At 37.1% G+C, this 14,588-nt stretch overlaps 1 protein-coding gene across 2 annotated transcripts in view; it reads right to left on the bottom strand.

Moving 5' to 3' along the window:
- The window catches only part of LOC120421847 (uncharacterized), a 172,277-nt gene extending 157,984 nt beyond the window's left edge, over window positions 1-14,293 (bottom strand). For both annotated transcript variants that reach the window (XM_052707699.1, XM_052707700.1), the window contains exon 1: window positions 12,230-14,293. In XM_052707699.1, the coding sequence (XP_052563659.1) occupies window positions 12,230-14,270 (2,041 nt within the window). In that variant the 5' untranslated portion in view covers window positions 14,271-14,293. The remainder of the gene's footprint in view (window positions 1-12,229) is intronic.
- Between the last annotated feature and the right edge of the window lie 295 nt (window positions 14,294-14,588).

The raw sequence follows: 14,588 nt of genomic DNA, 5'->3' as shown, positions 1-14,588 counted from the left end.
GTGTAACAACTGAAAATGTCTCAATTTTCTGTTGTAAAATTGCAAATGTTTTTTTGAAATAACATTTTTCAAAACGTAAAAAAATAATGGCCTCTTTTTTGTGATATTGTATGGTGAAGAATGGAATTGCACATTAAAATGGTATGAAACAATTTTCCATCATTTCGCTTTTTTCGAGTTTTTTAAATAAGTATTTTTTGATTTGGTTGAAATTTTGTGCATGCATTCTCCGTGTCAAAAGAATTCATTTTGCATAATTAGTTTCTGTATACAAGGGTCCGTAAAATTCAACTGGCTGGTCATGTTATGTTTAAAAAAATGTATCTTGAGAAAAAAAAATTCGGATAGATTTGGTGTCTTCGGCTTAGTTGTAGGTAATGATGAGGACTATTCAGAATAAAAAAGATACATCGAAAAAAAAGATTATTTTTACCATTTATGTTTAAATTCCTAAAATATATCTCTGCAATTTTAATTATTTTTTTGATACAAAAGGCATCTTCCGTGCTAGAGTTTAAAAAGACTGCAAAAACTGGTAAAAGAGACATATTTTTTTTTGAATTATTATTTTTGAAAAAATATCGAAACCATTTTAAACAAACTTGAAAAATAATTTTAAGACGCAAATTCGCCATCGAAAATTCATTTTTTTTTTCATAAAGCTTACCTCACTTTCAGGTGACTTTTTTCGAAAAATGTTCAGTTTATTCAATAAACATCGATCAGGGAAAACAACCATGAAAATTTTTTTTCAAAAAGCTGAGAAACTTTTCTATAATTTTCTTTTGATGACATTGTTGACGCTGCTGGTTCAATTTTCGTGACTATTAAGTTTGTCACCATGTCTATTAAATCCTAATTTTTCAACTCGCAATACCTAGGAAAATTTGATTTTCTATGTTGAAAAATGAAACTTTTGTGAAATATTCTGGTCTGTTTTATTAAAATAATTTTAAAAAATTAGAGTCAAGCTAAACATTTTAAAATGAATTAGAAACTAATTTTTAACTTTTTTCAAATGTCTAGCAAATCGGAAAATTTCAAAACTATTTATATAGAAAAAAGCAAATAAAAGCTCATAAAATAGTAGTTAATGCAACAAGTTGCATAATAGTAGTTTATGCAACAAGTTGAAAAAATCATGTTGCTTACAAATTTTTTTGCAATGCTGAAAAACGTTTTTTGAATGAAATTTTATTTCTATTATCCATGGGTTTAGTAAATTCCCCGTTCGAAACAAAAAAATATTGAAAAATGTTACTTTTCGACTTAGGTGTTAAAAAGTTCAACTTTTCAGCACTTATTTCAGTGCTGAACAGTAGAACTTTTCAGCACTGCTATTAAAAAGTATTAATTTTCCATTCTCTTATTTTTGGTAGGGAAAAGTAGGCCGTTTCGTTTTTCCAGAAGTTGACAGTTTCACAACGGAATTGCAAAAAAATCCTTTTTGCAATTCCACTGTGAAACTGTCAACTTTTCCTGCCCTTCTCGAAAAACGAAACGGCCTACTTTTTCCTACCAAAAATAACAGAATGGAAAATTAATACCTTTCAATAACAGTGCTGAAAAGTTCTACTTTGGGTGCTGAAAAGTTGAACTTTTCAGCACTGGTATCGAAAAGTAACATTTTTCAATATTGTTTTGTTTTGAACGATGAATTTACTTAACACATGAATGTTTGACATAAAATTCCATTAAATAAGCGTTTTTTCGGAATTGCAAAAATTGTTGTAAGCAACTCGTTGCAAAACTTGATTTTTTCAGCACTCGTCGTATTTATCCAACTCGGTAAACCAGCACTGAAAATTACTAATAGTTTCCTAGATAGTGCGAGTTTAATGTGACGGTTACTTTAATGAGACTGAGAAAAACTCATTTGTCACCAAATTTAAACTTTAAGAGGCTGAATCTGTTTGAAGAGACCAAAAAAGGCATCTCTTGACCTTAAGTTTAGAATAAGGCAAAATCCCTAAAAAAAATTTAAGGGAGTTGAGAAAATTTTCTACATTTTTATCTTTTTTCATCATTGTTGATTGAACGAAGAAATCAATATCATTTCGAATTGTGATGTTAACGATGGAGTAATAGAATTTAACTTTGTTTCGTCTTGCTTAAAAAATATTTTATTTTGGGCTTCAGTTTTTAAATACTGAGATCTTTAAAATGTATTTCGCATTTCCTCGTTTTACTGAAATGAAATTGCACAAACAAAACTAAAGAATTCTCAATTTTCCAGCGAACCCGCTCAACACATGAGCCGCCAGTTTAGTAGATGCGGCTAAGCCCCCGTCCATAAGTGGGCTTTCGCACGCAAGCCGCAACCGTACTGTGTTATCAAGCGCTGCCGATGCTCAACATTCGCTGCAGCAACACCGATATGCCAAGCCAAATTGAACGAAACGGTCCTGGTGGTTATGCTTAGTGAAACGTTTGGTGTAACAAAATCATCGACAAAACTTTATGGATGGTGGACTATTTCGTGTGGGTGGTGAGAGTGGATTTTTTCAGCTACTTTTGCTAGTGCTGTTTGCAACGGTTGCGCGAGATAGAAAGTTCTCATCGCTTCAGTTGGTTTTGGAGCTGAGCGAAATTGTTGGCGGCGTGGATCGAAGGAAAAATAAGAGCTTTCCAATGTGACTGATTTTGGTTTGAGGGTGGGCTCAAGAATTTGAGCTGCTTTTGTAAGCTGAAGCTGAAGCGAAAAAACGAAAAAAAAACCTTCGTGAATTTTAGAAGAATTTTGTTTTGATATTTTCTATAAATGTCAATTAGGTTTCATAAGAACATAACAGTCTTCTGTAATAATCTTTTTTACAATTGTGTGCATCATTTGATGACAAACCACACATTGCATTGCTCTTCAGCTGCATGCCACCTACGAAGGGTCAAAAATAAGCCGAAAGCTCGATGGAGGAAGCCAGAATTTTTTCGGAACACAATGTCATTGAACCGCGGTGCGTGGTGGCCCCCCACGAAATCGATCACGAGACCTGGCGGCAATAAATCAACGGAAATGAGTGTTAAATCATTGCATTTTGGAAGTCCCTTTTGGCTTCACCGTTGACGATGCAACATGAATGGAAGGTTTACAGTTAGCGAGTTGAGTTAGGTTGAAGAATTTGGTCTTGCAAGATTGGAATTTAATTTAGAGTAACAATCTAGCATTTGATTGGTCAATAAATTTGACTGCTCGTTAAACGCTTGTTGAATGATCGGGTTGAACAACTTCAGCGAGCATTCAAAGTCGATGACCCAAATTGGATTAAACCACTAAAAAAGTTGAAATAATCTTTGAAATTAATCCTCAAAAAAACCAGATAACCTCAGACATCTAGGTCAGTGTCAAAATTCCAAAAATGGTTCAAAAAATTGCCTCACTTCTCTAGCCACAATTAACCGCACAAACTCATCACCCCAGTTGATCTACATCGAAATCCAAGAGCCTCCTCTCTTTCAAACGTCAATCCGCACAAACAACCGCTTGGTCCATCTTTTCATCGAAGCTCTTCGGATGTGTGAACCCATTTCCAATACACTCGTTGAGCAACCTCCCCCCCACATCCAAAAAAGGCACCTCCAGGCTTTCAGCTCCGTGCAGAAGCCGCGCCAAAATTAAAATAATTCGTAAAATTTTGCGCCAATTATTGCGTGCGCTCTCGCATTTGGTCTTGATCTTTCCCCCAAAAACTTGGCCCGATTCGGAGCTCGGAGGCTAGGCTTTTGCATATATGCGGTCAAGTTTTGTGGTCATCATCAGCGCGCGAAGAACTGCGGACGATTTCATTAGAGATCCTCCTCGTTCGATTGGTTCTGAACCCTTGAGTTACTAGGTTTGCGTTATTTTGAACAAATTTTATTGAGTACAACTCAACAAAACGTGAAGGGGGATTTTCATCACCCTGATGAAGATTCTTAGTGGGCCGAAACGTCAAATCTTCAAAATGTGATTTTTTGGCCTCCAAACCCTTAAGGGTTAACATCTCCGCCCTGTTACCCAACTCCCCATCCCCACTCACCGTAGAACTCCACGGTGTCTGCTCGGGGTATAATTAAATTTGGAAAATTATGGCAAGAAAATAACAGGTACCATTCCGAATCGGACCCACCCCCCGAACACCTTCAACAGAGCCAGTGGAAGAACTCGTCATCATCGCGCAGAGTTCTTAAGGTCGGAGCAGAAAAAAAAACAAGCAAGCAACTTTAGAACCGAAACGGCCACAACAACAACATCAGCCACATAAAGTTTAATCGAAACTGATTGTATTGATTCGAAATTATAGGGAAGCGTGCGCGCGTTCGTGGTGAATTTTCTGCGATGTTTGCTGTCGAACGGGGCGAGGGACTGACTTGCAGATCATCGACACAGGTGGAAGCGATGTTAACATTTGGGATTTTTTTTTGCTGATAAGGATTTGCATGATTTTCTAAGGTAAAAATTAAGGTTCGAAAATTTTAGATTTAAAAATTTTAGTTCAGAATTTTAGTTCGTTTTAAAAATCCTCAAGAATTCTTATTAAAATGTACAAAAAAGTAATCCTATCTATTATACATCGAACCGATTCTCAAATTCTACAATCGACTCTCTAGCTGTCGATCTTCTCGATATCAATAATTCTCCATCTATCGATGAATTCTTCAATCCCTTCAATCTGCATACTTCAGTTATCTTCATTCCTCGATATTTTCCCTTGCTTGAAGGATCTCTTCCTCGACGGTCCCTTGGATTCTGTTTGCTTCAAAAATCTCTTCCGGTTGTCAATAATTTCACTTTCTCATGGCTTGCATAGACATTTTTCTTGGCGAAACGAAGCTTTGAAGGGTGTTTGACATTAGTTTGTTTTTGTTTGATGGACGTTGCCATGATTCTCTCCCATAGCTGGGTATCAAGAAAAAATATTTTCAATCGAGTCTTCATTTTGCATCGTTCTGTAAGCTGATGATTCTCTTCCTCGACGGTCCCTTGGATATTGACAACCAGAGAGTCGACTGTACTAATATTTAAATATCTCATGTTCTTCAAATTGGACCACAAAATATTCCTTCATAAAAATTTCATAAAAAAATCATTAAATCTTTCCTAATACCCATAAAATAATGTACAGAAAGTAACCTCAAAAAATTCAATAAAATTCTCTCAAGCATCTATACCTCGAATCAATGTCGCGAGATCATAAAAAATACGATTCTTCAAATACCCATCCAACAACGCACAAAAAGATGTTTTCGAAGTAAATGTCTATCAAAATTCCAACGTCCAACCTTGAATGCAAGAAAATTTCAAATCAGCGATGAACACTTTTTACATTGATTATTCAATAACTATTTATTATTCAATAAATCTTTCCAAACAAATTGTCCAAACTATTTAAAATAATTATTGACTAAAATTGAAAGTTTCTTGAACAAACTTGTAAACTATGTACCGAAGCTTTTTATAAAAGCATTTTACAAATTTTGATTTTTTTGGCCACAGATCGGTTAAAGACTTAAAAGTTTTGATTCGAAATTATAGGGAAGCGTGCGCACGTTCGTGGTGAATTTTCTGCGATGTTTGCTGTCGAACGGGGCGAGGGACTGACTTGCAGATCATCGACACAGGTGGAAGCGATGTTAACATTTGGGATTTTTTTTTGCTGATAAGGATTTGCATAATTTTCTAAGGTAAAAATTAAGGTTCGAAAATTTTAGATTTAAAAATTTTAGTTCGGAATTTTAGTTCGTTTTAAAAATCCTCAAGAATTCTTATTAAAATGTACAAAAAAGTAATCCTATCTATTATACATCGAACCGATTCTCAAATTCTACAATCGACTCTCTAGCTGTCGATCTTCTCGATATCAATAATTCTCCATCTATCGATGAATTCTTCAATCCCTTCAATCTGCATACTTCAGTTATCTTCATTCCTCGATATTTTCCCTTGCTTGAAGGATCTCTTCCTCGACGGTCCCTTGGATTCTGTTTGCTTCAAAAATCTCTTCCGGTTGTCAATAATTTCACTTTCTCATGGCTTGCATAGACATTTTTCTTGGCGAAACGAAGCTTTGAAGGGTGTTTGACATTAGTTTGTTTTTGTTTGATGGACGTTGCCATGATTCTCTCCCATAGCTGGGTATCAAGAAAAAATATTTTCAATCGAGTCTTCATTTTGCATCGTTCTGTAAGCTGATGATTCTCTTCCTCGACGGTCCCTTGGATATTGACAACCAGAGAGTCGACTGTACTAATATTTAAATATCTCATGTTCTTCAAATTGGACCACAAAATATTCCTTCATAAAAATTTCATAAAAAAATCATTAAATCTTTCCTAATACCCATAAAATAATGTACAGAAAGTAACCTCAAAAAATTCAATAAAATTCTCTCAAGCATCTATACCTCGAATCAATGTCGCGAGATCATAAAAAATACGATTCTTCAAATACCCATCCAACAACGCACAAAAAGATGTTTTCGAAGTACATGTCTACCAAAATTCCAACGTCCAACCTTGAATACAAGAAAATTTCAAATCAGCGATGAACACTTTTTACATTGATTATTCAATAACTATTTATTATTCAATAAATCTTTCCAAACAAATTGTCTAAACAATTTAAAATAATTATTGACTAAAATTGAAATTTTCTTGAACAAACTTGTAAACTAAGTACCAAAGCTTTTTATAAAAGCATATTACAAATTTTGATTTTTTTGGCCACACATCGGTTAAAGACTTAAAAGTTTTAGAAAACATTTTTTCATAGGATTTTTTTTTTGATACCCTTTGCGTATTTTTTTTTTAAATCAGCCTTGATAATGGAAATTAAGATTTTTTTCGACCTCGACCAGAGCCGAGGGACAACAACTTTTTATAAAATTTGTACCAGCCTAATGCAAATATGATAGAAAAGTTATCAGTTTTTGATAATTATGACAGGAAATTCTGGCGTGAACAAGTTTGCAATTAATTTTATGAATAGTTAAAATAGTCCATTTTGCCCAATATGTCCCCAAAAATCCAAAAACGCTTTGGTAATGTTAAAGATTCATTTACAAAATTGTCTTTTTGTCCAGACCACGAACGAGCTTCTTCAACAAATTTGACGTTAATCGGAAGTGTCAATTATATTTTAGACCGTTTTGCTTGATGCCTTTCTTACAATGAAAATATTCTAAAATTTCTTTCAGTAATTTTAGTTGGTCTCTTTTGATTGCGTTGAATACAAGGTCTCCTAAATTAACAGAAAACTATAGGTTTGCTTTTATTTGATTTGCTTTATGATAATCCATACTTTTCTGGAAACTTCAATGGACGAAATAAAAATTTCTAGACCAGTTAAACGAAGCTCGAAATATTTCAAAAATGTTTAACAAGGCTAATGTCTACAAATGTTATAACATAGTAGGGTCAAAACTCAAATATTGAACACATTTTTTAGCAGAATTTCTTTCACAATGAAAATTAAGGTGAAACGGGACGCCAATTCTTGAAAAAACTTCTATAAACTGAACTGAATTTTAGAACCCGACAGATTGCATGCTCTCGTTATATTTATCGTCAGCAAAACACACCGAACTTGCCTAAGTTACGGCATTGTCCCTAAAACTGCTTTTAAAAACTCGAGTGTCAAGATGGCCTTACCGTTTCACCTTTTATTTATCGAAAAATTGAAGGCAAAAACTAAAACAATCCAAAAAATGCTCAAAACATCCCTACGCAATGTGTGCAAGGTTGTAAGAAAATTTAATTTTGAAGCTTTTTATGGTGCGAGTAAAATAGCTGTTATTTCTTAAGTATATTTTTGCTGCACTTAAAAAAATGAGTACAGTTGAAAAATGGTTAAACATTTTGATCAACAAAAAAAGTATAGCTCAAATAAAGTAAAAAAGCACAAAACAAAAAGACAAATTTTGGATGTTTGTTGAATTCGATGGTTGAGTTTTACATATTTTTTATTATCAAAAAAAATATCTTTAAAAAAATACAATAATCGATTATGAGCAATTGTGATGTCTAAATTTTCCATGTTTTAAGTAATTTCAAAGAACAAACAAATAAATGAAAAAAGAAACAAAAATAATGTTCACTATATTTTAGCCCTACACTTCCGTAATTGAGTTACAGTTAGAAGTAAATACCTTTGAAAAAATAAAGACAATGTTAATGAAACGTAAATTCTTCCAGATTATTATTATTGTTAATTAGCTGAATTTTTTTTTTTTTTTTATTCTGAGTTATTTATTTTATTTAAGTCAAGTAAGACCGGTACAAATTTCACGTAAAGTTTATGCTGATGGTCAACGTCGAGAGGAAAAAAATTAACATAAACTAAATTTCAAATTTCTAGAATGATTTTTAGAGTTTTGGTACGAAAAGTATTACAAAATGCGTTAAAAAATCATTACAGTTAGGCCTTAACAAAAAAAAAATGCAAAAATATCAATGAATTTATGGAAATGTTGTTTACCTAAACTCTTATGTTTTGTACAGAACTTTGGTCCCAAAATTCTAAATTTGTAAAAAGATTAAAAAGTTTTATTTGAATAAAAGTGCATAAATAAGTGTTATGTAATGTATTCTGAATAATTTACATTTGATCTTTAAGTTTTAAAATAACAATTTCTACACAGAAAAAAGGTTGAATTTTGGAATGTTGAAAATTTGATAGGGTAAATATTACCTCTTTTTTTCAGTAATATTACATAAAAATGTGTAAAAACGTGATCCTGATGAATATGCATCTAAAACAGATGAAAATTCATCATTTTCTGAGGTAAAATTAATCATTTTTTTGACACAATATCTGTCACCATTTTCTGATGAATCATTTTTTTCTATGTATTATAATAAAAAAGCCCTCATTTATGATGATATTTTGGAGGTGGAGGGACAAAAACTTGAAATAAAATTCTAATTGATTTTGGCATTAAAAATCTAAAATATTCTTCCAAAATGTCTCCTACCAAGGCACCGTTCCCCTCCCAATTGCCAAGGGAGGGCAAAAACCAGAACAATATTTTCCAGCGTTCCAGTTCTTGTCTGCCCAGTGGGAAATTCCCTCAGCAAAAGATACACCGAGATCCACCTCACAACCTCGTGACCCTTCCCCCGATCACCTTGTCAAAATTAGACTCGATGAGCAAAATAAAAAAAAAATCTCCACGTAATGAATGGTGCTTAATGCGCACTCATTATGATAATTGGTATTGGCGTAATTTTCGCTGATTTTATTAGATCGCACAATTTGTTCGCGCGGCCCTTCTTTTTTTGCATTGCGCAATCTGATTGCTCGCAAATTCCTTCTGGCAACCCCGAGTTTGTTGAACTCTTCGGGATGAGCATAATTGTTATCAGGTTCAAACAAGCCATCGCACCATTCTGGAAAGGATGCTCCCCTTCAAGAGAATGTTTGTTTTTTTAAGTTGACCATAAAAATTAATAAATGAAATTTATTGAGAGATTTCGAAATTTTCCCAAAAAAGTTTATTGAAAACAACTTTGCACAATATTTTAAATAACCCGAAATTTTCAACAGTGCCTTCGGCTACTCTCCCAAAGATTAATTGATTCCAGTTGGTGGTGAGAGACCCCACTGGACCGCGGGGACTTGGAGCCCCAACCTCGGTGAGGTCTCCGAAGTTGGAGTTTGGTGCGAAAGTGAAGAAAACCCCGCGATAAGAACTTGTTCTCCGTTCTGGCCACCAAAGGCACCAAAGTGCTTTTGCTGGCGGGCTCCCAACTAATTTGTTATTCCCGGCCAGCGCACTCGGTCCGTCCGACTGACTAACTGCTGACTAGTTGCTTCGTCGCCGGGACTTCTTTGGGGGGTTCTTGTAAACTAACACCTTTTTCGCGTTCGAGAGCAAGTTGGATGGAAGAGAGGGCCTGTCTTGATCGAGCGAAACTTGATAATGTTATCGAGATAAGCATATTAGGGCCTTAAAAGGATCAACGAGTGAGTGAGGAAAGAAAAATAAGCACAGGAGGAGGATATTTATGAGTGGCAGCCACTGCTGGCTGGCGGGATAATCTGAGAGTTTGGCAGAAGTGTTCTACTGAAGGGAAGGAGTGATGATGGAATTCACTTAGCATGAGTTTGCATCAGTTAAGGGGCCATGGAATTAATAAAATATGTAATTTAAGAAAGAATACTATGCTCAAAATATACATTGAGAGTTTATCTATTTATTTTGCTTAAAAAATCTTTTGAATTTTTGATTCATTAAATCACAGATTAAAAAATTAAATAATACAGATTTGGAGCACTCATGTTTTTGAAGCAGTAAGGCTGATGGAATTTTTATTAATTTTTTATCCCCACCTTTTCAAAATTTACCCCAAAAATGTGAGAGGCTAAAAAAGACTCAACAATATTTTTTGTTGAAAAATCAAGAACAGTATATTTCAAACTATTGAGAATGTATTGCAAAACGTTTAAATATGCATTTTTAAATCAAATGGCACTTTTTGGTTTTTTACCAACTTCTTACTTTAGGATCACAGATCTAAAACTTGAATATTTTTCATGAGTGCATTGATATTTGGCATTATTCTACAATATCATAACTGTTAAATTTTGTGAAACTTGCTGATTTAAATTTATGAAAATCAAGTTCGATTTTTTGAAATGTTTTCTTTTTTGCATCTCCCTCGAACTTTAGCAAAACATTAAAATTATATTGACGGATCGATTACTGATTTAGCTTTTCAAAGATTATCAATGGCTTGAAAGCGTCAGAGGAATTGATTTTCTGTTTATACATAAATTTATCTTTATAATGATTTAATAAATTTCAATTCACGACTCAATCTCAATTGCATTTTTTTAGAATACTTTTCTAAATTAGTTTAAATTAATCTAGGGAAAAATCTCGAAGGTATGACAGGTTAAGCACTCGTTCCTCCAATTCCATCTAATTTGCTCACTATTTAAACAACTTATTTTGTAAAACTGTTCATTAAAACGTTTCACAGAAATTAACCAATTTTACAATCAAAATTTTGAAATCATAAGTTATAATAAAAAAAAACAAACAATGCATCAAAAACTTAACAATACAAGTCGTTTTTGAAAAAATTATTAAATTTTTGATCTTGAGCGATTGAGATTTGAAAAAGATAAAAACGTTTAAATTAGTATAAAAAATAAACTACGACTAAATTATAAGTTTCGCTTTCACCATATTTGTTCAACAACTTTTACAAAATAAGGCAAAGAGCTACTCTAAAAATAAAGAATGGTATTTCAATATGCTCAGAAAAAAAATGGAATTATCAAAAAAATCGTAAACATTCAGAATGATTCGAAACAACACAAAATGGCACACATTTTTTAAAAACAAATATTTTCCTGTTAATGAAATCAGAAAATTTTGATTTCACAGAATTTTTATATTTTAAATCATCCATAACCAACTATCTAATGAAGAAAATCCAAGATTTTGAAGTAATAGACTACATAAATCATGTTTTGAGTGCGTAGACAAAAGGCTAACGACTTTAGTATTTAGATGAATTCTTGAAAAAATAGAATTTTTTTAAAGTACGCAAAAAATCGTAGGAAATGTCATAATTGAACATAAGTAAATTTAAAATAATTCTTGGAAAAAACTTAACCTTAAAAATAACTAGATAAAGAAATAAACAAGGCAGAAAACATTTAAAAATGCAAAAGGCTTTTTTCCCTTCTATAGTTTTCCTTTTATCAGCTATTTCACACTGCATTCATATTAATTTATTCAAAAAGCTGAGAAATTATTACTGAAATTTTGGCTCCGTTTTATGTTTAGCTTTTTAAAGAAAATTCAATTTATAAGAACTAACCATTTCGTAAATTTTGATGGCAATAACTTCAGGCAATTTAAGTATATTTTTCTGATAATTGGCAATTCCGTTTTTTCAGTAAAAATTAATTTTTTCCACTCATTTGAATATACAAAAAAACACACTAAAACGAGTTTCAAAACGACTGTAATTGTTTGCCTGTAAATTTCTTCTAGATTGAAAAACACTTACATTTTTTCTTCACAGCTCACTTCTAGTCTATTCTCAGTGTGGACCAAGAAGGCTTTCCATAGTCGCAGAATTGTCTTTAAAAACCACTGTTCTAAATAACCAAACAATAACAATAAACATAAACACACACAAAACATTAAGCTAACCGCAACACACACTCTTATTTACACTTGAACAAAATAATCTCCCAAAATAAGCAAAAACAAGAAAAAAAAAATCATTCACTCACCTCCCCCCAGCGTCGCCACCGCCTGGTGCTTGGAGGTCGTCGTCGTCCCCACGACGGTCCCGTTCGTGGTCTGCAGCGTCGGCGAGGCGCCCATCACGCCGTACTTGATCGGCTTGAAGTGAAAGAAGGACGGCGAATATCCGGATCCGGCCCGACTCAGCGAGCTGAAGCGCTCTTCGCGATCTTCCACGTACAGGCCCTCCTTGCCCATGGCGGCCAGCTGGCGACCTTTGGGCATAAACATCACCAGGAACACGGTGGAGGCGGTTGCCACCAGGCCAAACGCTAGGCAGGCGTCCCGGTGGCGGTCGGCCACGGCCAGTCCGCACAGGGTCCAGCCCAGCCAGATGGGGATGATGCCGCCCACGGCAAGGCCGATGTAGGTGGCCTCCCGGTAGTTGTCCCGGATGCCGCGCGATTTGATGGCTAGGATCGCGACGAAGATGATCAGGAAGACCACGTAGATGAGCGACAGGAGGAGCTCGGAGAAGGTCGTGTGACAGAGGGGGATGGTTGGGTTCGGAGGGTTGAGGTCGTTGGCGGTGAGGAGAAGGTGATAGCGGCTGGAGATTGCGGTTCCGGGGGAGATCGGAACCTGGTCAACGCTTGGTGGGGAGGTTAGGAGCCATTGAGCGCCTACGGCGACCTGGATGAGGACGGCGAAGAGTAGGAGGAGTCCTTGATAGGGGGCGGGGAGGTAGACTCCACCGTTGAGGCTTATGAGGAAGACGCATTTGACCAGGAGGGAGGCAAACACGAGGGCAAAGGCAACGCCAGCGCCAAAGCGCATCGTGGCGCAGGATAGGATTGTAGGGTTGATGGTAAGGACCGCCGCCAGTCCGGAACAGGCAAACAGCCCGAGAAGGAGCATTTGACCTAGGAAGAGATGACGCCGGCTTGGGGAAGTTCGCCAGGCTTTGCACAGGACGAAGATCTCGAACGCAGCCATCATGATCATCGACAGCGATGCTAGCACCAAAACCGGCACCACCCAGGGTTCCTTCCGCAGGCCACTAGGGTAGCTAGTCGCGACGATCGTCGGCGGAGTCACGTTCAGCTTGTGGTTACTGTTACTATTACTGTTGTGCTGACTCGTCGGATTACGTGCCGCAAAGATCACACCACCGGAACGCAGTGTCGTCGAGCCCCCGCGAGATGCCGGCGATGTCGTCGATGGCACTACGAAAAACTCGGTGGACATTTCCAGCCGATGCGCTTGTGCCGACGACGCGTTACTGCTGACATTCAGCAGCGCAGCCAAACTGTTGTTATCCAGCAGCACGTGCTGCGGTTCGTCACTCTTCACGGCGTTACGCGCTTGCACATCTTCAAAGTGTTGCTGTTCTTCTTCAACTTCCTCTTCTTCCCCGTCAGCCGTTTCTTCGTCATCTTCAAACTCTTCACCATCATCATCGGCCACCGGATGGTCGTGTTCTTCTTCTAGCTCATCTTCTTCTTCGTCAGGACCCGTGTAGTAGTCACTGCCCACAGCCGCGTTCGGATCCTCCAGATTCTGCGTTACACTAGCCACTAGCACATCACTTCGCTTGATATCATGGTCATGGTTGACCAGCGTATGCAACTCTTCGTGATTGCTGCCACTTGCAACACCACCACCACTGTTGGCACTTGCGACACCGAATCTTCCCGCGTTTCGATATGTCAGCCCGGCCGGTTGTCGCCGGAACTTGTTGGAACCACTAGAACCACTCGCACTATTGCCACTACTACCGGCAGCAGCAGCCGGTCCTCCCACGGGAGAACCACCACCGCCACCCGCGATCGCATCTTCCACGTGAGGCCGATTCCGGGGCGCCAACCGATCCCCAAACTTTGGGATATTCAACGCATCGCCGCGATAATTTCTGCTTTCCGCCGCGCTCAGATCATCGTCGAGTTCGCCCGAGTTACCGCCGCCGTTACTTGGTACCGCTGCGGCCGCTGTTGCTCCAGAACACCGATTCACTAAGCTCACCAGGCTGAGCGTAACAATCGTTACCGCCAGCATCAGCGCCGACCACCCTTTCGGTCGACGAGCCATTTCCTGACTGACAGGCGGTCCAGGCCGCACCACGGCCACTTCGGCAGAATCGTACGCGATCGCGTTCCTCTCTCTCTCGCTCTCCCAAAAACTAAACCCGCTCCCGCTCTCCGCGAGTGTTGTGCATCGTGCCGCGAACGAATTGCACATAAACAGTTTCTTTGCGTTTCTCCAAAACCGGTATCGAGACGACGGTGCTGCTGCAATTTCTTCGTTCTTGCGAGCGCGCCGGAGTTCAAGTTCGGCGGCTGAGTCGAATCTGGCCGCCGCTGGCGGCAACGATCGTGAGCAATCATTGACGGCGGCTGATGATCGTCG

Source organism: Culex pipiens, chromosome 2, assembly GCF_016801865.2.
Source record: "Culex pipiens pallens isolate TS chromosome 2, TS_CPP_V2, whole genome shotgun sequence".
Lineage (NCBI taxonomy): Eukaryota > Metazoa > Arthropoda > Insecta > Diptera > Culicidae > Culex > Culex pipiens.
This window is presented reverse-complemented; position numbering and strand designations above follow the sequence as displayed.